General features: G+C 53.2%; 1 protein-coding gene across 1 annotated transcript; it reads right to left on the bottom strand.

The window, feature by feature from the left end:
- Positions 1–2,596: 2,596 nt before the first annotated feature.
- Positions 2,597–22,247, bottom strand: LOC142009621 (uncharacterized). Its single transcript, XM_074987933.1, has 11 exons — positions 22,174–22,247; positions 17,106–17,197; positions 16,365–16,662; positions 14,805–14,965; positions 14,042–14,339; positions 12,475–12,635; positions 11,713–12,010; positions 10,147–10,307; positions 9,384–9,681; positions 5,225–5,385; positions 2,597–2,725 (listed from the first exon to the last, which is right to left on the bottom strand). The coding sequence occupies exons 2-11, from the start codon at positions 17,188–17,190 to the stop codon at positions 2,655–2,657; spliced, it is 1,992 nt and encodes a 663-aa protein (XP_074844034.1). The 5' UTR covers positions 17,191–17,197; positions 22,174–22,247; the 3' UTR covers positions 2,597–2,654.
- Positions 22,248–26,247: the final 4,000 nt, after the last annotated feature.

Raw genomic sequence — 26,247 nt, forward strand, 5'->3', positions numbered from 1 at the left:
AGGGCTGTGCCCACCCACACCCCGGGGTCTAGCCCTGGCCTGGGACTCTCGGGCGGGTGGGGCTGCTCAGAGCGCAGGGCTCCTCGCCAGCCAGCAGTGGGGGGGAGCTGCCAAGTCCCAGGTGGTGCTCCCCACCCCCCGGCAGCCTGCGCCCCATAGGCAGAGTGATGGCACTGACAGCGGAGGCAGGATGCAGCCCTGACGGACGGGGAGACAGGTGAGCGCGGCTGGGCTTCACGCTGTCCCTGCCAGCCCGCTGGGCCGGGGCTGTGGGGTCTGGCCGGGCCAGGGTTCTCCTGGCCTGGGGCGGGTTTGGTGCAGGGGAACCGGCAGTGAGCTGGGGGTGGGGAGGCTGTGGTTGGGGGGGTCTGGCAGGGAGGTGGGGGTGAGGAGGCTGCGGTTGGGGGGTCTGGCAGTGAGTAGGGGGTGAGGAGGCTGCGGTTGTGCGGCTGGCAGTGAGCTGGGGGGTGGGGAAGGCTGCGGTTGTGGGGCTGGCAGTGCGCTGGGGGGCGGAGAGGCTCCGGTTGTGGGGCTGGCAGTGCGCTGGGGGGCGGGGACGCTGCGGTTGTGGGGCTGGCAGTGAGCTGGGGGGCAGGGAGTCTGCGGTTGTGGGGCTGGCAGTGCGCTGGGGGGCAGGGACGCTGCGGTTGTGGGGCTGGCAGTGCGCTGGGGGGCAGGGAGGCTGAGGTTGTGGGGCTGGCAGTGAGCTGGGGGGTGGGGAAGGCTGAGGTTGAGGGGGGTCGCAGTGAGTGGGACCCCTCGTCTGGTCTGGGTCCCTCAGCTTCTCCTGGGTCCCAGGGAGCAGCTGCTCGCAGCCCCCTCCCTGCCGCACTCCAGCCGGTTTGCACAGCAGCCCCCTGCCCGCCCCCCCACAACCGCAGCTCAGGCTGGTCGGCCAGCTGGGAAGCCCCCCCCCATATCTCCCTGTCCCGTGGTTGGTCAAGGGAGAAATGGTCGCCCCGGCAATGGGCGAGTGGAGAGATTCAATGGCACAGGGGAGTCGATGCTGCAGACGTGTGTGGACAGGTGCCCAGAATGGCTGGGATGTTCTGCTGCCGTCTCTATTCCATGCGGGCAGGAGTGTGCCCCAGGGGTGCACAGGGCTTGCTGCTTTGGCCTGCTCTCTGGGAGGCAGGTGCGAGGGCCCCTAGGTTTGGCTCGTGACTCTTGGGAAGGCAACGTGGAGGTGGCAGAGCAGCTGGGGTGAGGTACCTGGGGCCGTTTAGGAAGCGTCTGGAGGAGATGACGGCTGTGGGGCAGTGGGATGTGAAGGGGAGCCAGGAGGCACAGGAGGCCTGGTCTGACCGTGGCGCAGAGGACGGGGCCGTTGAGGGAGGTGACCTGGGGTTGGTGATGGATCTGGTGAGGAGGAATAAGATGCAGGAGATCTGGAGTGGACCCTCCGAGGTGGTAGGGAGAATAAATGAGGCGACCTGTGATGTGGGGAAGGCCCATGGCCGGGTGAGTGTGCAGACGGTGCATGTGAACAGGATGAGAGTGTATCACAAGAGGGTGGCGAACGTGAAGGTGAGTTGTTGTGCAGAGGAAGAGGCATGGTCTGTCCCTCTGATTGACATGGTCGCTGAGAGCCGGGGGAAACGCCCCGGAGAGTATTGAGCTGGGGGAGGGTCTGAAGCACTTCAAAGAGGAGGGTGAGAACCTGTTGTCAGTGGTGTCAGATGGCAGGACAAGGAGCAATGGTCTGAAGTGACAGAGGGGGAGGTGAAGGTTGGATATTAGGAAAAACTGCTTCCCCAGCCGGGTGGTGAAGCACTGGAATGCGTTGCCCAGAGAGGTGGTGGATTAAGTTCCGGCTTGAGAAGGTCCTGGCTGGGATGACTTAGTTGGGGTTGGTCCTGGTTTGGACAGGGGGCTGGACTCGATGACCTCCTGAAGTCCCACCAGCGCTGGGATTCTAAGATGCTGACCCCTTGCAGAGGGAAGAGCTGCCGGCCGTGCTGAAGCACCGCCAGAGAACTTCCTCTGACAGACCAGGCCTCACGAGTAGGACGACTCACTCTGTTCAGCCGACTGGGCCCCGCACTGGTCCCAGCTGGGCCGACAGGGCCAAGGGAGAGATGCAGCGGCGGTTGCAGACAGAGGTAGAGAGTGTGCTGGGGATGGGGGTAATAACCAAATCCAAAGCCCCTGGGCATGCCCTGTTGTGATGGTCCCCCAGGAGGATAAGACCATGCAGATTACTAGAAGCTCAATGCCATCCTGATCCTTACCTCACACCCAGGATAGAGGATCTCTTAGATACCCTGTGGGGGGTGAAGTTCATAAGCACGATGGAGCTAACCAAGGGGTGTTGGCAAATCCCTCTGCATGCGGCTGCACAGGGGAAGTCACGTTCTTGGTGGCGCCCGGCCTGTCTGAGTCAAGGTCTTGCCCTTGGGGCTGCGGAACTTGGGCCGCCTGCGCGAGGCTGATAAATGAGGTCCTCTGAATGAAGAGAGTCACCCGCATTGTGAGCCCTGGTCTGTTAGAGGGAGTTCTCACTCACAGGGGGAAGCAGGCGAGGGGATGGAGACGATCGAGACGACAGCTGCAGGAAGAGAGCAGTGGTGTTTATTGAGCGAAAGAGGCTTGTTCCATACCTTCTCTGCCCCCAGTGCAAGGAGAAGTGCAGCTGGGTGCTGGAGGCCTGGACCTCACACGGGGTGAGACGCGCCACCTTGCCCAGGCTGGTGTGAGTGGCCCTCCTGCGCCGTCAGTGATAGTTCTGCAGGTGCAAAGAGCAGAAGACAAGAGCGAGAGGCTGAGATTAGGGTGCACAGGTTGAGCCGGGAGCAGATTTAACGGCCTGAGACCAAAGCGCGGAGTAATAACAGACCACGAGGAGAGCTCACAGTGCAAAGTGGAAATGTGCTTCCCCCCGGGAGTCTGGCCTTGGGGTTCCACCAGGCCATTTCCCTATCGAGCTTATCCAGGATGGCCTCCTACCTCTGCAGCAACAGGGCCTGACCCTTTCCTCCCCGGACCTCCACCTGGTGCCCATTGCAGCATTCCACGGAAAGGTCAACAATAGGTCAATGTTCTCCTGCGCAACGGTAGCTTGTTTGTCCAAAGCCGGGGAGAGGCCGTTCCCTCAGGCGAGTGAATCCCGCCCCCCGTGGGATGTGAGCCTCACCCTCTCCAGACTGGCGGCACCAACATTTGGACAGGTGTTCACACCTACAGCGCTCCTGGAAGACAGGACAGCCTTGGTGATTACAGCAGCCAGGAGAGTTTCAAAACCCCAGGTCCTTACAGCAGAGCCATTCCAGCTTCGTCTGCACCCCGAGTTCCTTCCAAAAGCTGAGCCAAGTTCCCCTGCAGCCGACGATCTTCCTGCTAGTGTTCTGCTCTAATCTCACCTGCTGTTGCAAGGCCCTGGCCAGCTGCTCCACTTGAACTTCCGCTCTCTCCATCTGATGGCCGGGCACCCTCACAGCTGAGCAGGTCGACAATCTTCTCCTGGGCATGCAGGAGACTCTCCTTGTGGCCGGCTTGCACTGGCTGGCCAGCACTGGTACCAGTACCTGCGTGTGTACCACGGCTGTCAGGGATGCAGTCCTGGGGCCAGCTCCAGGGTCAAATCCAGAGTCCGTGGTGCACCCCTGTGCTGCCCTAGATGACCACAGCGGTGTGGATCCTCGTGGTGCCACAGAGACTCTCCGGAGAGGTGATAAATGGAGGCTTTCCCCTAGAGGCCGGTCTTGAGCTTGGCCTGAGACCCCTGGGTTCGGTGTCAGTTCAGGTGCCAGAGGGTAGCTCTGTGCAGGCAGCGGTGTTCCTGTAAGCTGGGTGCTTGTCCAGCCTCCCAGGAGAGATTTCAGTGCTGGCCAGCTGCTTGGCAGGGAGCCCCCAGCCAGGTTCTTTGTCTCTACCAGTGGTTCACGTTCCACATGCCTCCGTGCACACCACAAATTTATTCCACCCCGGACGGACAACATCTGCACCCGGCTGGAAAAGACGAGAGGGAACATTGGCGGGCAGAGTCATCCAGCCGTCAGCAGCAGCATAAGCCTCCAGCGCCGATGATGCCACAGAGCCTGGCGCTGAGCGGGGAGAGCACCGCTCCCCGAGGTGTTTGCAGCGCAGGTGCTGATCCCAGCGTCGGAGGCCGCCGTGGCGTCAGTGAGGGAGAGCAGCCAGGCACGGATCTCGCTCTGGCCCTATTAGCCTGTTTGTCTGCGGGGCACTGGTCATCTGCTCCCTGTGCCTCTTCTCGGGCTCCAGCAAGGAACGGCAGCGCCGCGCTCTCGGACAGGCCGCGCGCTCTGCTCCGGCGCGGGCGTACGTGGTGCTGAGGCAGCTCTTGGCTCCAAGGCCGGCTTCAGCGCCGCCTTCACCGGCAGGACTTTTAGCCGCGCTGCCTGATCCTCTCTGCTCTGCAGCTTGATCGGGGGCGGCTCTGGCGGTGACCTTCTCCAGGGCCCTCCCCCGCTCTCCTGAGATCACGTACGTGCCGTTGGCCGGTTGGCACAGGCTTTGCACAGGAAGAGCTCTGCCTACACCCTGGTGATCCCGGCCTGCGCCTGTGTCGAGTGACGGGGCTCTGCTACAGCCAGGGGAAGCAGCCCTGCCACTATGTGCCGCTCGCACAGCCACAGGCACGAAGAAAAGCCATTTTCAGAGCTTTCACTAGAAAACCAATAAGACACTTTGGCAAGGCAAAGGGTGGGGGTGGAGCACCACCAGCCACCAGCCAGGGACCAGGGGGCTCAGCAGGGGCGTTTGTACCAGTCCTATGAGCACAGGGCACCAGAGCCAATCCGACGGGTACCCCTGGGGGGAACCTCCAATTGCTGTGCTCCGGGCGCCTCCGTCGGCACGGACCTGTGCAAGCGCCCGAAGACGACACACGGAGCTCGAGCTGCTTCCTGGCAGCGACAGGCAAAACTGCCGCTGCAGGTCAGCCCCACTCAGCCTGGGAGCCACAGCCCCGGGGGCAGAGCAGGTTGGGATGGGCTCTCTGCCCAGACACAGCCTCTCTCAGCCCACCCCTTCCCATAACCAGCTGGGGCTGCTCCCCAAGGCCAGGCTGTACCAGGATGTTCAATCGGAGCCTCTACTCTGGCCACGCCCTGGCAGCTGGAGCCCATGTGCAGGTGAGCAGTGGGACGGGAAGAGTCTCCCAGGGTTGCTGCTGTGCCCCCGGGCAGAGGTTGGGACTGAAGGGACTCGGGTATAATGTAGAAGGGAGCAGGATTCCACTCGCACTCTGCCAGCTCCTTACCCTCTAGCGGCAGGGCAGAGCCCTGAGATAGGACCTCGACCTCACACAGGGTGAGATACTCCTCCCTGCCCGGGATGACAATGGTCACGTAGCGGCCCTCCAGCCCGTTGCAGTAGATGGTGCTGAGGGATCCAGGGCTGGTGTCGGTGATGGTCCCACAGCTGAAAACAGAGCGGAAGCCAAGAAGACAAATCAAGACAGCAGTAGGTTTGTCCCATGGAAATTCATCTCCTAATGAACTGTTTTGTTCGTCTTTAAAGTGCTACTGGACTGCTGCTTTGTTCTGAAAACAAGAGAGATGTATTCTAGTCAACTCAGCCTTATGCAGGTCCTTGTATGGTACCTAAGGAGCAAGCTGAAGCCATCTGAGAACCACTAACTGTTTGAGAACCGGGGGTGGGGGGGGGCAGGTAGGGTCCCAGAGGACTGGAGAAGGGCAAATAGAGTAATTATCATTAAAATGTATCAGAGAGAGAGCCGCGTTAGTCTGTACTCTAACAAAGCAAACCAGCAGTCATGTATCACTTTAAAGACTAACAAAATGATTTATTAGGTGATGATCTTTCATGGGACAGCTCCACTTCTTCAGCTCTAGAGCATTTCCAGTCCTGACTGACAGTTATAGAGCACAGAGGTCCACAAAATTTCAATAAAAACTAAGAAATCAAATACATGGCACTGAAAGAGGTGGGCGAGGGGATGGGGGATGTTATGGGTCTTGCCTGAAATAATTACGAACATCTAAGGAAGGGAAGCCGTCCTTGCAGTGTGTGAGATAACTGCTGTCACTGTTCATGCCAAGTGTTAACGTGTTGAATTGGAGTATGATTTGTGAACTGGGATTCATACTCAAATTCAACACATTAACACTTGGTATGAACAAAGACAGCAATTATCTCACACATTACAAGGACTGCTTCCCTTCCTTTGATGTTCGTAATTACCTCACGCAAGATACAACTTCCCCCACCCCTCACCCTCCTCTTTCAGTCCCATGTATTTGATTTGCCAGTTTTTTATTGGAATTTTTTGGGACCTCTGAGTCTGGACTGGAAATGCTCCAGATGTGAAGAAGTGGGGCTGTCCCACAAAAGCTCATCACTTAATAAATTATTTAATTAGTCTTTAATGTGCTATCTGACTGCTGGTTTATCATTAAAAAGGGTAATAAAGAGGAAGTGGCAAATTCTAAACCAATGAGCCCAACTCTGATATCTAGGAAGATACTGGACCAAATTATCACACAGTATGGCCGTGTCTACACGAGCCCCAAACTTCGAAATGGCCACACAAATGGCCATTTCGAAGTTTACTAATGAAGCGCTGAAATGCATATTCAGCGCTTCATTAGCATGCGGGTGGCCGTGGCACTTTGAAATTGACGCGCCTCGCCGCCGCGCGTCTCGTCCAGACAGGGCTCCTTTTCGAAAGGACCCCAGCTACTTCGATGTCCCCTTAGTCCCATGAGCTCATGAGTTTGGGAGAAAGAATTCAAAATAATCTTGACAACACGGAGATCTGGCTGGAAATCTGGAAGATGAAATTCAATTAATGCAAGTGCAAGGTCCTGCTTCTAGGAAAGAAAACGTCCGACTACAATTGGAAGTCCGGTAGCACCTTGTAGACTCACAGATATTTTGCAGCATAAACTTTCGCCAGCAAAGACCTGCTTCGTCAGAGTGGATCTGATGAAGCAGGTCTTTGCCCACAAAAACACATGCTCCAAAACATCTCCGAGTCTATAAGGTGCCACAGGACGTCTCATTTTTGTGCATACAGACTAACATGGCTCCCCCGCTCATAATTGTCAACTACAACTGGGGAATGACGGGCAAGGCAGCAGTTCTGCAGCAAAGGATCTTGGGTGATAGTGGATCACAAACTGAATCTGAGGAGATGGGGCCAACCCAGATCCATGGTGCACAGTGGATGCCCTAGGCGACTGGGAGGCTGTCAATCATCGAAGGAGCTCCTGGCACTGGGAAAGGGCTGCAGGGCTCAGTCAGGCCCTGCAGATGAGAGAGGGAGCTCCTGAGGGTTGCGCTTCTCAGGGGAGCTGGTCAGGGAGCTCCCCGAGAAAGGCACCTGGGAAAAGTGTTCTGGGAGCAGCTCCAAAAGGGGGAATTACAAGTGCCAGGCCCCTAAGGGTGGGGCTGGTTCCAGCAAACAAAACAGACCCTTGGCAGACAGTGGCGGGTGCGCCACCTCGCAGAGTAACAACATGCGGCTCTGGGGAGCAGCTGCCTTTGTCTGAACTCTGCTCTGGGGTTACCTGGCCCTGCCTCAGCCGGGCAGGTCCCACAGGCCCAGGCGGAAAGATTCCTCGGCTGTACATGATCTGGGTTTCAGCTATTTCCCCCAGTTTGGTTCTCTTAGCAGTCCTTGGAAACCTCCTGGTTATTACACCCTGTACCACCAGCAAAGCACTCGTGGACACAGGCAGGTATGCGTACAGAGGACAAGAGATGGGCAAACATTGTACTTGTCTTTGAAAATGGGAAACAAGAAGGCAGTGTGAAATTCTGGAACAATGAGCCCAAGGTCAGTGCGTCAGAAGGTAACGGAAGAAATGATCAAACCACGTGAAACACGAATTTGTGAAGAAGGAATTATACCAGACATATTCCTCTTCTTTGACAACTAATCTGCTGAAAGACTGGAGGGAAGCGGTAGATGTGAGAGGTAATGATTTTAAGAAGGCTTTTCCCCTGAATCCCACAACGCTCTTCTCTTAAGCAAACTTGGGACAGACTGTGTCGATGAAAGGACCATGAGGTGTGCGCACAACTGCTTGAACAACGTGTGCAGAGAGGAGCTATCAATGTTGATGATCAAAGTAAGGGGCTGTATTTAGAAAGGTCTCACAGGGGCTGTCCTGTGTCACGTGCTGTTCTATGTTGTCGTTAAAGACGGGTGGTTGAGCATATATTACACTTATAAAATGTACATATGAAAGCAAGGTGGGAGAGAGTGTAAGACAACTGGGAGAAAGGCTCAACCTCCCCAAAGTTCCTGGCTTGGCCACATCCATGCTCTGCCCCCAGCATGGTCTGAGTTCCCAATCCCTTCTCACTCTTTGTGGCCCAAGCTTGAGCCACTAGGACTATGCCTACACTAGCCAAAAACTTAGAAGTGGCCATGCAAATGGCCATTTTGAAGTTTACTAATAAAGTGCAGAAATACATATTCAGCGCTTCATTAGCATGCAGGCAGCCGCCGCACTTCGAAATTGACGTGGCTTCCCGCCACGCGGCTCATCCAGACGGGGCTCCTTTTCGAAAGGACCCCAGCTACTTCAAAGTCCCCTTATTCCCATCTGCTCATAGGAATAAGGGGACTTCAAAGTAGGTGGCGTCCTTTCAAAAAGGAACCCCATTGGGACGAGCCACGTGGCGGTGAGCCGCATCAATTTCGAAGTGCAGCGGCCGCCCACATGCTAATGAGGCACTGAATATGTATTTCAGCGCTTCATTAGTAAACTTCGAAGTGGCCATTTGCATGGCCACTTCTAAGTTTTTGGCTAGTGTAGACATGGCCTAGATGTCCTGCCACATAGGACTTGAGTAGACTGACTCTTGTGTCTGCCATTGCTCTGGGGTTGGGGACACTGACACCACAAGGAAAAAGGACAAGGAGGGTTGCACTGGGCTCTGATGGGGGGAGGGCTATGTAGGGAGGTGGGAGGGACCTCAGGCAGAAGGGGAGGAGCTAAGGGTAGCTTCTCCCAACAGCCAGTTCACCTGCTGGGCTAGAGGATGAGGGGGAGCAGAAAGAGGTGACGGGAGGGAGGGACATGTCCAGAGAAGGGGGCAAAATGGGGCAGAAAGTGGCAGGGCAGGAGCAGAAAGAGGCAGGCAGGGGTAGGAGGCAAAGTGGGGATGAGCCCTGGGGTGGAAGGGAAGGGATGCAGCCCCTGGAACTCAGCAGGATGGTCCTGCCCCACTTGTGCTACAGCTCAGGTTTGGGTGGGCCTGGAGGCAAAGTGCACGGGCTGTGACCCACCCAGACCCACCCACATCCATGTCCCTGTACCACCAGCCAGGCACTTACAGCCTCAGGCAGCTTGGAAGGGAGGAGACACCAGCTGACACTGAGGCCCAGGCCCTGTACCTGAGCTGCAAGGAGTCATCTCACTGCAGAGAAGAGGGAAGCAACTCACATGGGGTTGTCCTTGCCATGGTTGATCTGGGAGTCTCCCACGTGGATCTGGGCCCCCTTCAGTCTCTCCCCACAGCAGTCTTCCCTGTTCTTCACGATCACCGCGGAGACAGACTGACGACTGCCCAAGTCCACGCTCCACCACGCATCTCTCTCAAGGTTGGTGCAACTGCAAGAGCCTTGTACCCACTTCCCATCACGGTTTCCATCCACAGCCCTTTGAGCGAAAGCTTTTCCAGTGTCTGGGTCATCATATGTGGATGACTGAGTGGCCAGATGTCCCAGCGCCAAGTTCTGAGCTAGAATGAGAGGGGAAGAAGAGGGGAGGTGAGATGTGCCCATTGCTTGCAAAGGGGAGGGGTTAGAAGTCCTTCATCCCACACAAAGCCAGAGCTGCTTCCCTGCAGAGTTATGCAAACCAGGCATTGACTGAAATTCGGTTTTCTAGTGGAAGCCCTGTGCCCTGGGGGCAAGAGTGACAGCAGGTTGGTGATTGGAGTTCGACCCAGACAGAGCTTCTCTAAACCCACCACATCCCACAGACAGCTGGAGCTGCTTTCCCCATGGCAGAGATGGGCCATGATGTTCAGATGCAACCTCTCCAGCCAGCTCCTGCCAGCTGGAGCCCATGCCCAGGTCAGCAGTGGGAAGGGAAATGTCTCCCAGGACTTCTGCCGTCTTCTTAGGCAGAGGTTGGTTTGGATAGGTCTGGAGTACAACATCCAAAGGAACAAAGTTCAATTCATGATGTACCAGCTCCTTACCCCCTGGTAGTGGGGCACAGCCCTGAGACAGGACTTCAATCTCACACAGGGTGAGATACTCCTCCCTGCCCGGGATGACGATGGTGACGTAGCGGCCCTCCAGCCCGTGGCAGCAGATGGTGCTGAGGGATCCAGGGCTGGTGTCGGTGATGGTCCCACAGCTAAAGAACATAAGCCAAGAAGACAAAAGAAGATGGATGTATTCGAGTCCACCCTTGAGTACTGAAAGAAGGAGTTGAACCAACCTTGGAACCATTATTGATTTTCCAGAGGACTGACACAGGACAGGTGTGGTTACAGACAGACAGAGAGGGGCAAACATTGTACCTGGCTTCGAAAGTAGGAAACAAAGAGGAAGTGTGAAATTCTGGAACAATGACCCCATTGTCAGTGAGTCAGAAGGTAACTGAAGAAACAATCAACCATGTGAAACATGAATTCGTGAAGCAGGAATTCTACCACACCTAATTCTCTTCTTTGACTACTAATCTGCCTAAAAAATGGAGAGAAGCGGCAGACGTGAGAGGTGATGATTTTAAGAAGGCTTTTCCCCAGAATCCCCCATGACACTTTTTTCTTAAGCAAACTTGGGACAGACTGTAGATGAAAGGAGCATGAGGTGTGCTCAGAACTGCTTGAAAAGTGTGTGCAGAGAGGAGCCATCAATGTTGATGGTCAGATTAAGGGGTTATATTTAGAAAGACCTGAGAGGGGCCTGTCATGTGTCACATACTCTTCTATGTTGTCATTACAGTTGGGGTGCTTGTGTATATATTACAGTTTTAAAATGTCCATCTGAAAGCAAGCTGGGAGAGAGTGTAAGAGGACTGGGAGAAAGGCTCAACCTCCCCTAAATTCATGGCTCGGCCCCGTCCATGCTCTGCCCCCAGGATGGCCTGAGTTCCCAATCCCTTCTCACTCTTGGGGGCCCAGGCTGGTGCCACTAGAAGTCCTGCCACATAGGACTTGGGTAGACTGGGGCTAGTGTCTGCCACTGCTCTGGGGATGGGGACACTGACACCACTGGGAAAATGGACAGGGAGGGTTGCACTGGGCTCTGATGGGTGGACGGCTATGTAGGGAGGTGGGTGGGACCTCAGGCAGAAGGGGAGGAGCTAAGGGTAGCCTCTCCCAACAGCCAGTTCACCTGCCAAGCTAGTGGATGAATTGGGGCAGAAAGAGGTGACGGGCGGGAGGGACATGTCCAGAGAAGGGGGCAAAATGGGGCAGAAAGTGGCAGGGCAGGAGCAGAAAGAGGCAGGCAGGGGTAGGAGGCAAAGTGGGGATGAGCTCTGGGGTGGAAGGGAAGGGATGCAGCCCCTGGAACTCGGCAGGATGGTCCTGCCCCACTTGCGCTACAGCTCAGGTTTGGGTGGGCCTGGAGGCAAAGTGCACGGGCTGTGGCCCACCCAGACCCACCCACCTCCATGTCCCTGAACCACCAGCCAGGTGCTTACAGCCTCAGGCAGCTTGGAGGGGAGGAGGCACCGGCTGACAACGAGGCCCAGGCCCTGTACCTGAGCTGCAAGGAGTCATCTCACTGCAGAGAAGAGGGAAGCAACTCACATGGGGTTCTCCTTGCCATGGTTGACCTGGGAGTCTCCCACGTGGATCTGGGCCCCCTTCAGTCTCTCCCCACAGCAGTCTTCCCTGTTCTTCACGATCACCGCGGAGACAGACTGACTATTGCCCAAGTCCACGCTCCACCACGCATCTCTCTCAAGGTTGGTGTGACTGCAAGAGCCTTGTACCCACTTCCCATCACGGTTTCCATCCACAGCCCTTTGAGCGAAAGCTTTTCCAGTGTCTGGGTCGTCATACGTGGACGATTGAGTGGCCGGACGTCCCAGCGCCAAGTTCTGAGCTGGAATCAGAGGGGGAGGATAGGGGAGGTAGGATGTTCCCAATGCTCGCAAGGGGGGTGAGTTAGAAGCCCTTCATCCCACACAAAGCCCGAGCTGCTTCCCAGCAGAGTTATGCAAACCAGGCACTGACTGAAAACTGCATTCCCAGTGGAAGCCCTGTGCCCTGGGGGCAGGAGTGACAGCAGGTTGGTGATTGGAGTTCGACCCAGACAGAGCCTCTCTGAGCCCACCACATCCCACAGGCAGCCAGAGCTTCTTTCCCCATGGCAGAGATGGGCCATGATGTTCAGATGCAACTCCCCAGCCAGCTCCTGCCAGCTGGAGCCCATGCCCAGGTCAGCAGTGGGAAGGGAAATGTCTCCCAGGACTTCTGCCGTCTTCTTAGGCAGAGGTTGGTTCGGATAGGTCTGGAGTACAACATCCAAAGGAACAAGGTTCAATTCATGATGTACCAGCTCCTTACCCCCTGGTGGTGGGGCACAGCCCTGAGATAGGACCTCAACTTCACACAGGGTGAGATACTCCGCCCTGCCCGGGATGACGATGGTGATGTAGCGGCCCTCCAGCCCGTGGCAGCAGATGGTGCTGAGGGATCCAGGGCTGGTGTCGGTGATGGTCCCACAGCTAAAGAACATAAGCCAAGAAGACAAAAGAAGATGGATGTATTCGAGTCCACCCTTGAGTACTGAAAGAAGGAGTTGAACCAACCTTGGAACCATTATTGATTTTCCAGAGGACTGACACAGGACAGGTGTGGTTACAGACAGACAGAGAGGGGCAAACATTGTACCTGGCTTCGAAAGTAGGAAACAAAGAGGAAGTGTGAAATTCTGGAACAATGACCCCATTGTCAGTGAGTCAGAAGGTAACGGAAGAAACAATCAAACCATGTGAAACATGAATTCGTGAAGCAGGAATTCTACCACACCTAATTCTCTTCTTTGACTACTAATCTGCCTAAAAAATGGAGAGAAGCGGCAGACGTGAGAGGTGATGATTTTAAGAAGGCTTTTCCCCAGAATCCCCCATGACACTTTTTTCTTAAGCAAACTTGGGACAGACTGTAGATGAAAGGAGCATGAGGTGTGCTCAGAACTGCTTGAAAAGTGTGTGCAGAGAGGAGCCATCAATGTTGATGGTCAGATTAAGGGGTTATATTTAGAAAGACCTGAGAGGGGCCTGTCATGTGTCACATACTCTTCTATGTTGTCATTACAGTTGGGGTGCTTGTGTATATATTACAGTTATAAAATGTCCATCTGAAAGCAAGCTGGGAGAGAGTGTAAGAGGACTGGGAGAAAGGCTCAACCTCCCCTAAATTCATGGCTCGGCCCCGTCCATGCTCTGCCCCCAGGATGGCCTGAGTTCCCAATCCCTTCTCACTCTTGGGGGCCCAGGCTGGTGCCACTAGAAGTCCTGCCACATAGGACTTAGGGAGACTGGGGCTAGTGTCTGCCACTGCTCTGGGGTTGGGGACACTGACACCACTGGGAAAATGGACAGGGAGGGTTGCACTGGGCTCTGATGCGGGGAGGGCTATGTAGGGAGGTGGGTGGGACCTCAGGCAGAAGGGGAGGAGCTAAGCGTAGCCTCTCCCAACAGCCAGTTCACCTGCCAAGCCAGTGGATGAATTGGGGCAGAAAGAGGTGACGGGCGGGAGGGACATGTCCAGAGAAGGGGGCAAAATGGGGCAGAAAGTGGCAGGGCAGGAGCAGAAAGAGGCAGGCAGGGGTAGGAGGCAAAGTGGGGATGAGCTCTGGGGTGGAAGGGAAGGGATGCAGCCCCTGGAACTCAGCAGGATGGTCCTGCCCCACTTGCGCTACAGCTCAGGTTTGGGTGGGCCTGGAGGCAAAGTGCACGGGCTGTGGGCCACCCAGACCCACCCACATCCATGTCCCTGAATCACCAGCCAGGCACTTACGGTCTCAGGCAGCTTGGATGGGAGGAGGCATCGGCTGACAATGAGGCCCAGGCCCTGTACCTGAGCTGCAAAGAGTCATCTCACTGCAGAGAACAGGGAAGCAACTCACATGGGGTTCTCCTTGCCATGGTTGACCTGGGAGTCTCCCACGTGGATCTGGGCCCCCTTCAGTCTCTCCCCACAACAGTCTTCCCTGTTCTTCACGATCACGGCGGAGACAGACTGACGACTGCCCAAGTCCACGCTCCACCATGCATCTCTCTCAAGGTTGGTGTGACTGCAAGAGCCTTGTACCCACTTCCCATCACGGTTTTCATCCACAGCCCTTTGAGCGAAAGCTTTTCCAGTGTCTGGGTCATCATATGTGGACGACTGAGTGGCCGGACGTCCCAGCGCCAAGTTCTGAGCTAGAATGAGAGGGGAAGAAGAGGGGAGGTGAGATGTGCCCATTGCTTGCAAAGGGGAGGGGTTAGAAGTCCTTCATCCCACACAAAGCCAGAGCTGCTTCCCTGCAGAGTTATGCAAACCAGGCATTGACTGAAATTCGGTTTTCTAGTGGAAGCCCTGTGCCCTGGGGGCAAGAGTGACAGCAGGTTGGTGATTGGAGTTCGACCCAGACAGAGCTTCTCTAAACCCACCACATCCCACAGACAGCTGGAGCTGCTTTCCCCATGGCAGAGATGGGCCATGATGTTCAGATGCAACCTCTCCAGCCAGCTCCTGCCAGCTGGAGCCCATGCCCAGGTCAGCAGTGGGAAGGGAAATGTCTCCCAGGACTTTTGCCATCTTCTTAGGCAGAGGTTGGTTCGGATAGGTCTGGAGTACAACATCCAAAGGAACAAGGTTCAATTCATGATGTACCAGCTCCTTACCCCCTGGTGGTGGGGCACAGCCCTGAGATAGGACCTCAACCTCACACAGGGTGAGATACTCCTCCCTGCCCGGGATGACGATGGTGACGTAGCGGCCCTCCAGCCCGTGGCAGCAGATGGTGCTGAGGGATCCAGGGCTGGTGTCGGTGATGGTCCCACAGCTAAAGAACATAAGCCAAGAAGACAAAAGAAGACGGATGTATTCAAGTCCTCCCTTGAGTACTGAAAGAAGGAGTTGAACCAGTCTTGGAACCATTACTGATTTTACAGAGAACTGACAAAGGACAGGTGTGGTTACAGAGCTAGGGATGAGCAAACATTGTACCTGGCTTCAAAAATGGGAAACAAAGAGGAAGTGTGAAATTCTGGAAGTGAGCCCAGTGTCAGTAAGTAAGAGGGCAACGGAAGAAATTATCAAACCATTTGAAACATGAATTTGTGAAGAAGGAATTATACCACACCTCATTTTCTTTTTTGATGACTAATTTGCCTAAAGAATGGAGGGAAGCGGTAGATGTGATAGGTAGTGATTTTTAAGAAGGCTTTTCCACAGAATCCCCCATTACACTCCTCTCTTAAGCAAACTGGGGAAAGATTATAAATGAAAGGACCATCAGGTGTGCGCACAACTGCTTGAACAAAATATGCAGAGAGGAGCTATCAATGTTGATGGTCAAATTAAGGGGTTATATTTAGAAAGGTCTCAGAGGGGTCTGTCCTGTGTTACCTAGTGTTCTATGTTGTCAGTAAAATCAGAGGTGGTTGAGCATAGATTACAGTTAGAAAATGTACATATGAAAGGAAGCTGAGAGGAGGGTAAGAGGACTGGGAGAAAGGCTCAACCTCCAGGTTCCTGGCTTGGCCCGTCCATGCTCTGCCCCCAGGATGGCCTGAGTTCCCAATCCCTTCTCACTCTTCGGGGCCCAGGCTGGTGCCACTAGAAGTCCTGCCCCATAGGACTTAGGGAGACTGGCGCTAGTGTCTGCCAGTGCTCTGGGGTTGGGGACACTGACACCACTGGGAAAATGGACAGGGAGGGTTGCACTGGGCTCTGATGGGGGGAGGGCTACGTAGGGAGGTGGGTGGGACCTCAGGCAGAAGGGGAGGAGCTAAGGGAAGCCTCCCCCAGTACCTAGTTCACCTGCTGTCCTAGAGGATGAGTGGGGGCAGAAAGGGGTGACGGGAGGGAGGGACATGTCCAGAGAAGGGGGCAAAATGGGGCAGAAAGTGGCAGGGCAGGAGCAGAAAGAGGCAGGCAGGGGTAGGAGGCAAAGTGGGGATGAGCTCTGGGGTGGAAGGGAAGGGATGCAGCCCCTGGAACTCAGCAGGATGGTCCTGCCCCACTTGCGCTACAGCTCAGGTTTGGGTGGGCCTGGAGGCCAAGTGCACGGGCTGTGGCCCCCCCAGACCCACCCACATCCATGTCCCTGAACCACCAGCCAGGCCCTTACAGCCTCAGGCAGCTTGGAGGGGAGGAGGCACCGGCTGACAATGAGGCCCAATTCCTGTACCTGAGCTGCAAGGAGTCATCTCACTGCAGAGAAGAGGGAAGCAACTCACATGGGGTTCTCCTTGCCATGGTTGACCTGGGAGTCTCCCACGTGGATCTGGGCTCCCTTCAGTCTCTCCCCACAGCAGTCTTCCCTGTTCTTCACGATCACCGCGGAGACAGACTGACGACTGCCCAAGTCCACGCTCCACCACGCATCTCTCTCAAGGTTGGTGTGACTGCAAGAGCCTTGTACCCACTTCCCATCACGGTTTCCATCCACGGCCCTTTGAGCAACAGCTTCTCCGGTCGTCGGGTGGTTATACGTGGACGATTGAGTGGCCGGACGTCCCAGTGCCAAGTTCTGAGCTGGAATCAAAGGGTGAGAAGAGGGGAGGTGAGATGTGCCCATTGCTTGGAAGGGGGATGGGTTAGAAGCCCTTCATCCCACACAAAGCCAGAGCTGCTTCCTACAGAGATACACAAACCAGGCACTGACTGTGAGCCAGGCTCATAGTGGGAGCTCTGTGTCCTCGGGAGATGAGATTGGTGCTGGGACTTCAGCCCAGACAGAGCCTCTCTAACCCAAAACATGTCCCACATGCAGGTGGAGCTGCTCCCCAAGGCAGAGTTGGGCCGTGACGTTCAGATGGAGCCTCCCTCGGCCCGTCCCTGCCATCCAGAGCCCACGCCCTGGTGAGCAGTGGGAATGAGAGAGTCTCCCAGTGTTGCTGGTGTCCCCCTGGGCAGATGTTGGTGCAGAGGGGCTGGGGCACACCATAAAAAAACACATCACTGTGCCAGCGCCTTACCTCCAGGCAGTGGGGTGCAGCTCTGAGAGACCCCAGGCCCTGAGAAGATCCCAATCGTCAGCAACAGGCACCAGAGAAATGCCATCCCCGCACTGTCAACATAGGAGACCAAACTACAGCCATAGCAAGTGGCAGGTGAGAACCGCACATGTACAGGATGGGCCTCACCTTGCAAAGAAGGGGATGGGGGTGGGCTAGCTCAGTGGTCCCAGCGCTGGGCTGCTAAACCCAGGGTTGTGAGTTCAGTCTTTGAGGTGGCTATTTCGGGAGCTGGGACAAACAGACTTGGGGCGGGGAGGTGCTTGGCTCTGCCAAGAGTGCAGGGGACTGGAGTTGATGACCTTGCAAGGTCTCTTCAGGCTCTATGAAATGTGTATCACAGGTAAGGGGCCAACCTGTGACTAGAACCAAAGTCCCTGGCAATCTAGTCCCCTCTCTGCTGACTAGACCACCTTACGGTACTGATGAGTGCCTTCTGATTGGTTTCTGCTGGCCTGTTGGGGAAAAAGCTTGGCACATCCATTGACCCTCTCTCAGAGTATCTGGATAGTAGAGGGATACAGGTGTTTACCCATCTAGCAACCAGCATTTGTACACCAATCAAACTGGGGTGCAGTCAGGGCTGCTCAGCAAAGACCATTTGAAAGTTAAATTGGAAAGCTTTATACAGCACTTCTTAGTTTCTCTGGCAATTCTCCTGTTAGGTGTACAGTGCCCTCATTAAGGTGGAGAGCACATATTAGTCATTTGGGTAAAGTACATTACAGAGCTTTTGTAATGATGAAGAAAACAAACCTTAATCCTTGGAAATTTGTGCCTAGGTTTAAACACAGTAAAGATCCAAATGTGGTAAGGTACAACAATGCAGTCTAGGTGCCAAAAGAATCCCAAATCTACCCTGTCATTGTCCCAGGAGGAAAAAATAATATAAAAAAGTGAATGTTTCTTTAATAATTAGTGTAACTGTAAGGAATGTGGCAGCAGGAAGGCAAAGCTGCTGAAGGCTGGCAGGAATGTGTCTCCCAGAGGTCATCTGCATGAGAATGCAAAGGTGTGCGTGTGTGATACCTTTCAGGCAAAGCCTAATTGGCAGCAAGTAAACCATGAGATTTGGTCTATTGTAAACATGTAGTTGTGAAATCACAATTTAAGCTGACACTCAGTGTGGGAGTTGTGAGATCTCATCAATGCTCTGGGTTGTTGTGGGGGACAGGGCCGTCACCATAGCTGCGTAAGACATTGATTACACAGGGCTCCCTGGTTTAAAGCATTGTAAGGCAGGAAATGTGGGGGGTGGGGTTACTAGTTAAATCAGCTTGTTCAGTGCCTTGCTTATACATTGGCTATATAGGTGTAAGCCTGGTTTGATTAGCTCTCCCCACCTGTTGAAAGACAGAATGGGATACTAGGGTGTTTATGAAACCCCACTGGAGATGTTAAGAGCTGAAATCACAGGATTCTGCCTCAGGGTGATCTGTGGCAGTGTGATTAATAAGGAAGCAACAATGGTGACCAGCTGGTAGAGTAGTGGATGATGGTGGGTGGCCGATAGGAGGAGTGGCCAGGAGGTGGCAGCAAGTGAATGCTGCAGACAAGTGGGCAGCTATTACTGCCCTGGTGATGTATCTGTGGGCTCTGGGTTCGGGACTGCACCGTGGGAGGTTCACCCTGTAACTGTGCGTGGGGTAAAGGGCCAAGAGCCCCAGCAAGAGACTTGGTTCTACTGCATATGGGGATGGTATCTTGGTAAAGGGGTTTGTCTCTTCTGTGCTGAGATATAGTGCACCTGTCACTGTAACCTGGGGGTAGGTTATGGTCATTAAACAAGCTGTTTCTATCTTAGACTCTGTGCTTGCGGGGGTGGGGGGGAGAACCTCCTTACAGGCACCCGGCAAGTGGGGTGAAACTATCCCAGGCCACTGGGTGGGGGCTCGAGCTGGTTGGTTGTATCCTTGACAGGAAACCCCTGCAGGAGTTGAACCCGGCCCTTCTGGCAGGCACCTGGCATTAATAGAAGGATTACATAATGTTATCTGGGTTCCCATCCACTAAAATGTCGTTGGCACATGGGTTGGGGGTGTGCATGGTGCCCTGGTTGGGCAGAATTAAAGTATCTGCTGAATCCCTCTTTAAACCCTCCTCTGAAACCGCTCCCCCCACACGTGCCGCTCATGCATCTGACGAAGCGGGTCTTTGCCCACGAAAGCTCATGCTCCAAAATATCTGTTAGTCTATAAGGTGCCACGGGACTTCCAGTTGTTTTTGAAGATACAGACTAACTCTGCTTCCCCTCTGATGGTTCTGCTGATGAGTCATAGAAACAATTAACATATAATGCCCTATTCAAATGTGTCCCATGCACAAAATTGTGAGTTTACCTGTACAGGAAGTTGGAGTAGTTTCTAGCGGGCCAGAGTTAAGGTTGTTTATATTTTTTAATGTGACCTTAACGTATTTGAATTTCTTTAAATTTAACCTTAACAACAATTTTCCTGCGTTCATGGTGCTTGGCCTCCGGGTAATAGAATTAGTTCTGTAATGTATTTTACCCTGAACTACTGATATGGTCACTCACCCACAATTCCTAGTTTTCCTTGTTTGTTTGTTTTAATAAAAAGTGTCAGTCTCATATGATGTGACAAGGAGGGAATTGTCTGCAACATTTTTATAAATAAGACGTGTGACAGGGAGGGACAGCTCAGTGATTGGCGCATTGGCTTTGTAAACCTGGGTCTGTGAGCTCAATCCTTGAGGGGGCCTGTCAAGGCTCTGGGGCAGGTTAGATTTTTTGGGAGGGGAATGTGAGGGATGGTGACAGGTCCTGCTGAGAGAGCAGGGGATTGGACCCGATATCCTCTCAAGGTCTCTTTCAGCTCCATGAGATATATATATACCTCCCTATAAAACTTGACTAGGGATTGCTACCCTGTGGGCACAAAAGGGTTAAGAAGTTGCCCTTGGGGTAGAGCAGGAGATGTGAGGGGCTGCCTCCTGACTTGTCCAGGGAGGTGTGAGTGGGTCCTTAAGAGACTGGTTGAAACCCACCCAGATCAATGGAAGATCTGGAAGGACAATGGAAACCCCCAACATCTGGTCAGCTGGCACCTATCTGCAGGAAACTCCAGCAGTGGAACTTGAAAACTCAGCAGGCGTCTTCAGGAGAAAGAGAAAGGACCAGGAGGGAGTGGGAGCTGGAATAACAGTTGGTCTGGGAAGGAACAGGAACTCTCAGTGGGGCTAAGACACAAAGGAACTGAGACAAAGGAGAGCAGGATGGTTTCTTCAGCAGCATGGCTGAAGGGTGCCCTGACTTGGCCAGAGAGGACAATGCCTTTGATTGTCTCTGCTAATATCAGAATTTCCTTGTGCTGTATTCCCATTGGCTAATCTCACCTACTCTGTACTGAAAAGCTTACTGACGTCAATGCAAAGGAGTCACGGGGGGTGGGGGCACCACAAGTTGGGGTTCAGATGACTCCAGCCAGCTGTGGTGTCTGTAACCAAACAAGGTGTAAATAGTTGTACTGCCCCAATGGGGTTTAAGACAGACACTCAAAGAATTAGCTCCATGAAAACCCTGCTGGAGAAAAGTGGCCACACAGCCACCCAGCTTCCCTCCTTGTCTTCTGCCTGGCTTGAACACTGGCCAAAGATGTGAGAGTTGTCAGTTCTGAATTCATGGCCCTCCCTAGACAGGGGGATTAGCCTGCCAGAAAAGCCTGTACCTTGTGCATCTACTGCACTCAGGGAGAAATTCCATTGGGCAGAATCCTAGTCGCCCCTACAGTCCTATTTCTACCTAGTCTGCGGACTCGGGTGGAGCCTGGCTCTTTCGCTAATGCAGCAGGGTCGACTGCATCCTTACCAGAGGTGGAAGTAGGGTGAGGTGCCATAGTGCACAGCTCTGGTAAGAAAGGGGCTGCCATGCTCAATGCCTGGGAGAGGATCATCTGTCAGCTACTTCATGGGTAGCCTCCTTGGCTGTTTACAGGCACTGCAGCCGATCAGCTTTCCTCATACAGCCATTCACTGCTTTCATGTAAAGCCACCGTCGTCTCTTTTGTCAGAATCTGTCTCAGCTGGTTTTGCAGCAGTGGCTGCAGTTCCCAGCCCAGCTCTCAAAGGGCGGTCAAACACTGGAATAAATTGCCTAGGGAGGTGGTGAAATCTCCATCGCTGGAGATATTTAAGAACAGGTTAGATAGCTGTCTATCAGGGATGGTATAGACAGTACTTGGTCCCACACTTTGGGTCCCTTACAGTCCTAGTATTCTATGATCCCCATTGTGGGCAGGTGAGCCTTTTTCCAGGGAAAGGGAGCTGGGCTGGGGACACAGCCAGCTTCTCAGCTGGCCAGCACAAGACAGATTGGGCAGGCTAGCAGAGCCTGGGGGCTGGGGCTGAGAGGACCCAGGTGGGCAGCTAAACAGATTCTGTGCCTGGCACCCACCTTTGGGATAAAGACTGCAAAAATCTCAACTTCCTTCTATTGTGAGGCTCATTCTACACCTCCCAGGCCTGCTCAGTAGCTTATGCACTCTCCCAGTCTGTCCCACAGGCTCACTGGACTACACTCTGAGTCTTCGGGAACCACATGACAACGCAAGGAACACAAGTTCCTGTCCTGAGCCTCACACGCATGTGCGCACACACACATGACCCCAACCCTGACCCCCGGCTCTGACTCCTGCACCAGTCACTTCCCCATTGCCTGCCATGAGCCTCCCATCACCCAACCCCCTGCTCTGAACTCTCCTACACTTACACACACCCCAGCCTCTTCCCGGAGCCCCCCAGATGCCTCCCTAGTTTTTTACTGGACTGTTGTATCACAGCCTTCCAATCCCCTGCCTCAAGCCCCCTACAAGGGGAGGTTGCAACAGGACAACAGCTGTAAGCAAGGTTAATTCCTTTCACCCCTGAGCCTCACTGAATGCCCAGGTCACTGAGTGCCTGCAGAAAGGGGTTATGTAAGAAGGATCATGTCCATGCTTGGCTGAAGGAAAAGGCAGGTATAAAAATCCACTGCTCAGCTGGGGCAAAACTGAACAGAGACTCAGCAGCTCACCTGGGCAGCTCAGTCACCAGTTTGGGGAGAGGGGTAGAGACGTCGGTTTTCTTCCAGGACGTTCAGCAGCTCCAGCCTCGATAGCTGATCTTGCCAACGTCTCTGGGCATCCAGAGGCTTTTATTCAGTTCTCAGTGGGTGGGACGACAACTGGCTACTGCTTTACAAGCTGGCATGGACCAATGAGGATGTGATCGGTGCTTCTGATGAAGCTGAGTTGCTTAATCTGAATACACGCCCGTTGTGGCTATCAGCACAATAAAGTTTGGGTTCAAATACATCTGACCTCAGGACAGTCACCTGATGTTCTGTGTTCCCACTGAGCTTGTTTCAACCAAGACCCAGCGACAGAGCCACACCTCAAAGGCAGCTGACACACACTGTAAACAGCAGTGTGAGACCTCTCCCCAGCACTCCAGTACACTGCTACACCTCTGCCCAGCAGCTGAACCCCACCTAAATCCACCTCTGGCTGTACAGAGAGCTGCACAGTGCAAGCTCTTGAAATTCTTCCTCTTTCTCAGTGTAAAGAGCTACACACAGACGCCTCGTCCCTCCCTAGCCAGATAACAAAATTCTTTACACTGGGTATGTTCGTAACAAAAGGGATTTTATTAAGAATAAAAAGAGAGGAGTTAGATAGTCACAAGCAGCAGACAGAGGAAACCTGCTTACCAAGCAAAATCAAACAGAAGGCTCAAACTAGACTTTGAGAACAACAAGAAGTCCTATGGCACCTTATAGACTAACTGATATTTTGGAGCATAAGCTTTTGTGGGCAAACTTAATACCTTTCCCAGTCAGGGGCCATAACCCACTTTCTGTAAACTTTGGTTTGTAGCAGCAGATGGCCTATACTAAGTTTTATAAGTTAGTAAGAAATTGTAAAAGATCCTGGCTGTTCCTTTGTAAAAGCAATTGCTTTCTCTGACATGAGCTTTCCTTTGCGTGAGTGAGGAAAGTGTAAATGTGGGTGTGTGCACTATGGAATTGGCCCCTGAAGTCAGCCTGTCTGGACGACCAGCAGCCAGAGCAACTTGATGGCCAGAAAATCATAGGAGCTGCGCCCTGCAAAAGAATCCACCCGAGAAAGAGAACAACGTCCCTGAAGAAAAGATCAAAGTCCCATGTGCTGTTAGCTGATAACTGATCGTCACACCGAGTCCCAGGACAGGACAAGAACTATCGACTAAAACATATAGAAAGGTGGGTGCAAAGCTATAAGAACATAAGAACATAAGAATGGCCATACTGGGTCAGACCAAAGGTCCATCAAGCCCAGCATCCCATCTGCCGACGGTGGCCAATGCCAGGTGCCCCAGAGAAGGAGAACAGAAGACAATGATCAAGTGATTTATCTCCTGCCATCCATCTCCTGCCCTTGTTATGAAGGCTAGGGCACCATACTTTATCCCTGTCTAATAGCCATTTATGGACCTAACCTGCAAAAATTTATCAAGCTCTTTTTTAAACCCTAATAGAGTCCTGGCCTTCACAGCCTCCTCGGGCAAGGAGTTCCACAGGTTGACTGTGCGCTGTGTGAAGAAAAATTTCCTTTTATTAGTTTTGAACCTACTACCCATCAATTTCATTTGGTGTCCCCTAGTTCTTGTATTATGGGAAAAGGTAAATAATTTTTCTATATTCACTTTCTCCACACCATTCATGATTTTATATACCTCTATCATATCGCCCCTCAATCGCCTTTTTTCCAAACTGAAAAGTCCCAGTCTCTCTAGCCTCTCCCCATATGGGACCCTTTCCAAGCCCCTAATCATCTTAGTCACCCTTTTCTGAACCTTTTCTAATGCCAATATATCTTTTTTGAGGTGAGGAGACCACATCTGCACGCAGTACTCGAGATGTGGGCGTACCATAGTTTTATATAGGGGAAGTATGATATCTTTTGTCTTATTATCGATCCCTTTTTTAATAATTCCTAACATCCTATTTGCCTTACTAACTGCCGCTGCACACTGCGTGGATGTCTTCAGAGAACTATCCACTATAACTCCAAGATCCCTTTCCTGATCTGTCGTAGCTAAATTTGACCCCATCATGTAGTACGTGTAATTTGGGTTATTTTTTCCAACATGCATTACCTTACACTTACCCACATTAAATTTCAACCTATGGGAGTTGTTCAAGCCCTCTGCATAGTTGTTCAAGCTATGGGAGTTGTTCTTGCCATCTGCACGCAGGAGTCAGTCTGTGGACGTGTATGAGTGCTGGAGGGGAGCCTGGGGATGCGTGGGTGTGTGCTTGAAAGCTAGGTTCCCTTGTCCTTTAATCTAATAGTGGCATTTAATAAAATACATATGAGTGTAACCCTGGAGTGGCCTTTAGTAGGAATAAGGTAACATTCCCCGGGGATTTGCTCATGCATTTCCCCTTCTAGTGTTTGGACCCCTGAGCCTCTGTCTTCTCCTCTTTCCTCCTCTGTAATGCTTGCTGATCACATCTAAACACAACTGGGTATTTCCTGGAAGCTATGAATTATGCTAAGGTGTATTTACACACTCTGTTTGTGTTGGCTCCTGCTATGCATTCTGCACTATTTACTGTGAGCTAATGCAGATAACTGGATTGTCCATAAACAGAACTGTACTGAGCTGGGCGCAGAGACAGTTCAGAACAGTAACATGCAAGCCCTGCAATGGGCAATGTTACTCTGATTTTAACCTCCTATGGCAACAGGTATCAGAGGAATAGCCATATTAGTCTGTGGCCACCAAAACACAGGACTTCTCGTTGTTCTGACATTTTTCTGTGGCTTCACTCCCAGCCCCTGAATTCAAGTTCATGGTGGTTACGGTCACAACCCCAGTGTCACTGGAGCGCTTGGAAGAGGGGAAAATGATCGAGAGTAGTCAACATGGATTCACCAAGGGCAAGTCTTGCCTGACCAATTGTGATGGAGTGGGGTTGCGTGCGAAAGAGTCAGGCTGTATATGTGTGTGTGACAGGCTGAGCAGCTCACAGCGGCTAAAGGTGACCTCCTGGGGCTGTAACCTAAGCTGGCAGGTAACACCTCTGACCTGAAAACAGAGAAGTAGGAGCCAAGCTGGGTTTGAATTGGAGGCGGCAGTTAGAAGCTGTGGGGAGAGAGAGTTGGAAGGCAGCCAGACTGGCTGGGAGGTAAGCTGGACCCCAGATGGGGCACCCCTCGGGCTCCTCTCCCCAGGAGGGGTTGGAATGACTGTCTCTGCCAGCTGTACTGACATCTCTGTGCTGAGCTGTGCCTCTGTCAACTAATAAACTTCCTATTCTACCTGCTGAGTGAGAGTCACTCCTGCCTGTGGACAGGGGGCAGTGCTTAGAGACCCCTGAACCCCATCATTCCAACATGATTAGCTTCTATGATGAGGTAACTGGTTCTGTGGACATGGGGAAGTCAGTGGATGTGATATACCTTGACTTTAGCAAAGCTTTCGACACAGTCTCCCACAACATTCTTGCCCATAAGTTAAGGAAGTATGGATTGAAGAAATGGACTGTAAGATGGATAGAAAACTGGCTTGATGGACAGGCCCAACTGGTAGTGCTTAGTGGCTTAGTGTCTGGTTGGCAGTTGGTTTCAAGTGGAGCACCCTGAGGATCAATCATTTCTAGGGCCAGTACTGTTCAACATCTTTATTAATGATCTGGATGAGAGGATGGATTGCGCCCTCAGCGCATTTGCAGATGACACGAAGCTGGATGGGCAGGTAGATACATTGGAGGGTAGGGACAGGGTCCAGAGTGACCTAGACAAATTGCAGGATTGGGCCAAAAGAAATTTGATGAGGTTCAACAGGGAGAAGTGCAGAGTCCTGCACTTGGGATGGAAGAATCCCAAGCACTGTTACAGGCTGGGGAGAGACTGGCTAAGTAGCAGCACAGCAGAAAAGGACCTGGGGATTACAGTGGGTGAGAGGCTGGGTAGGAGCTAACAGTGGCCTTTGTAACCAAGAAGGCTAATGGCATAGTGGGGTGCATCAGGAGAAGCATTTCCAACAGATCTAGAGAAGTCATTATTCCCCTCTACTCAGCACTGGTGAGGCCGCATCTGGAGTACTGCATCCAGTTGTGAGC

This window comes from Carettochelys insculpta, chromosome 2 (genome assembly GCF_033958435.1).
Source record: "Carettochelys insculpta isolate YL-2023 chromosome 2, ASM3395843v1, whole genome shotgun sequence".
In the NCBI taxonomy this organism is placed as follows: Eukaryota; Metazoa; Chordata; order Testudines; family Carettochelyidae; genus Carettochelys; species Carettochelys insculpta.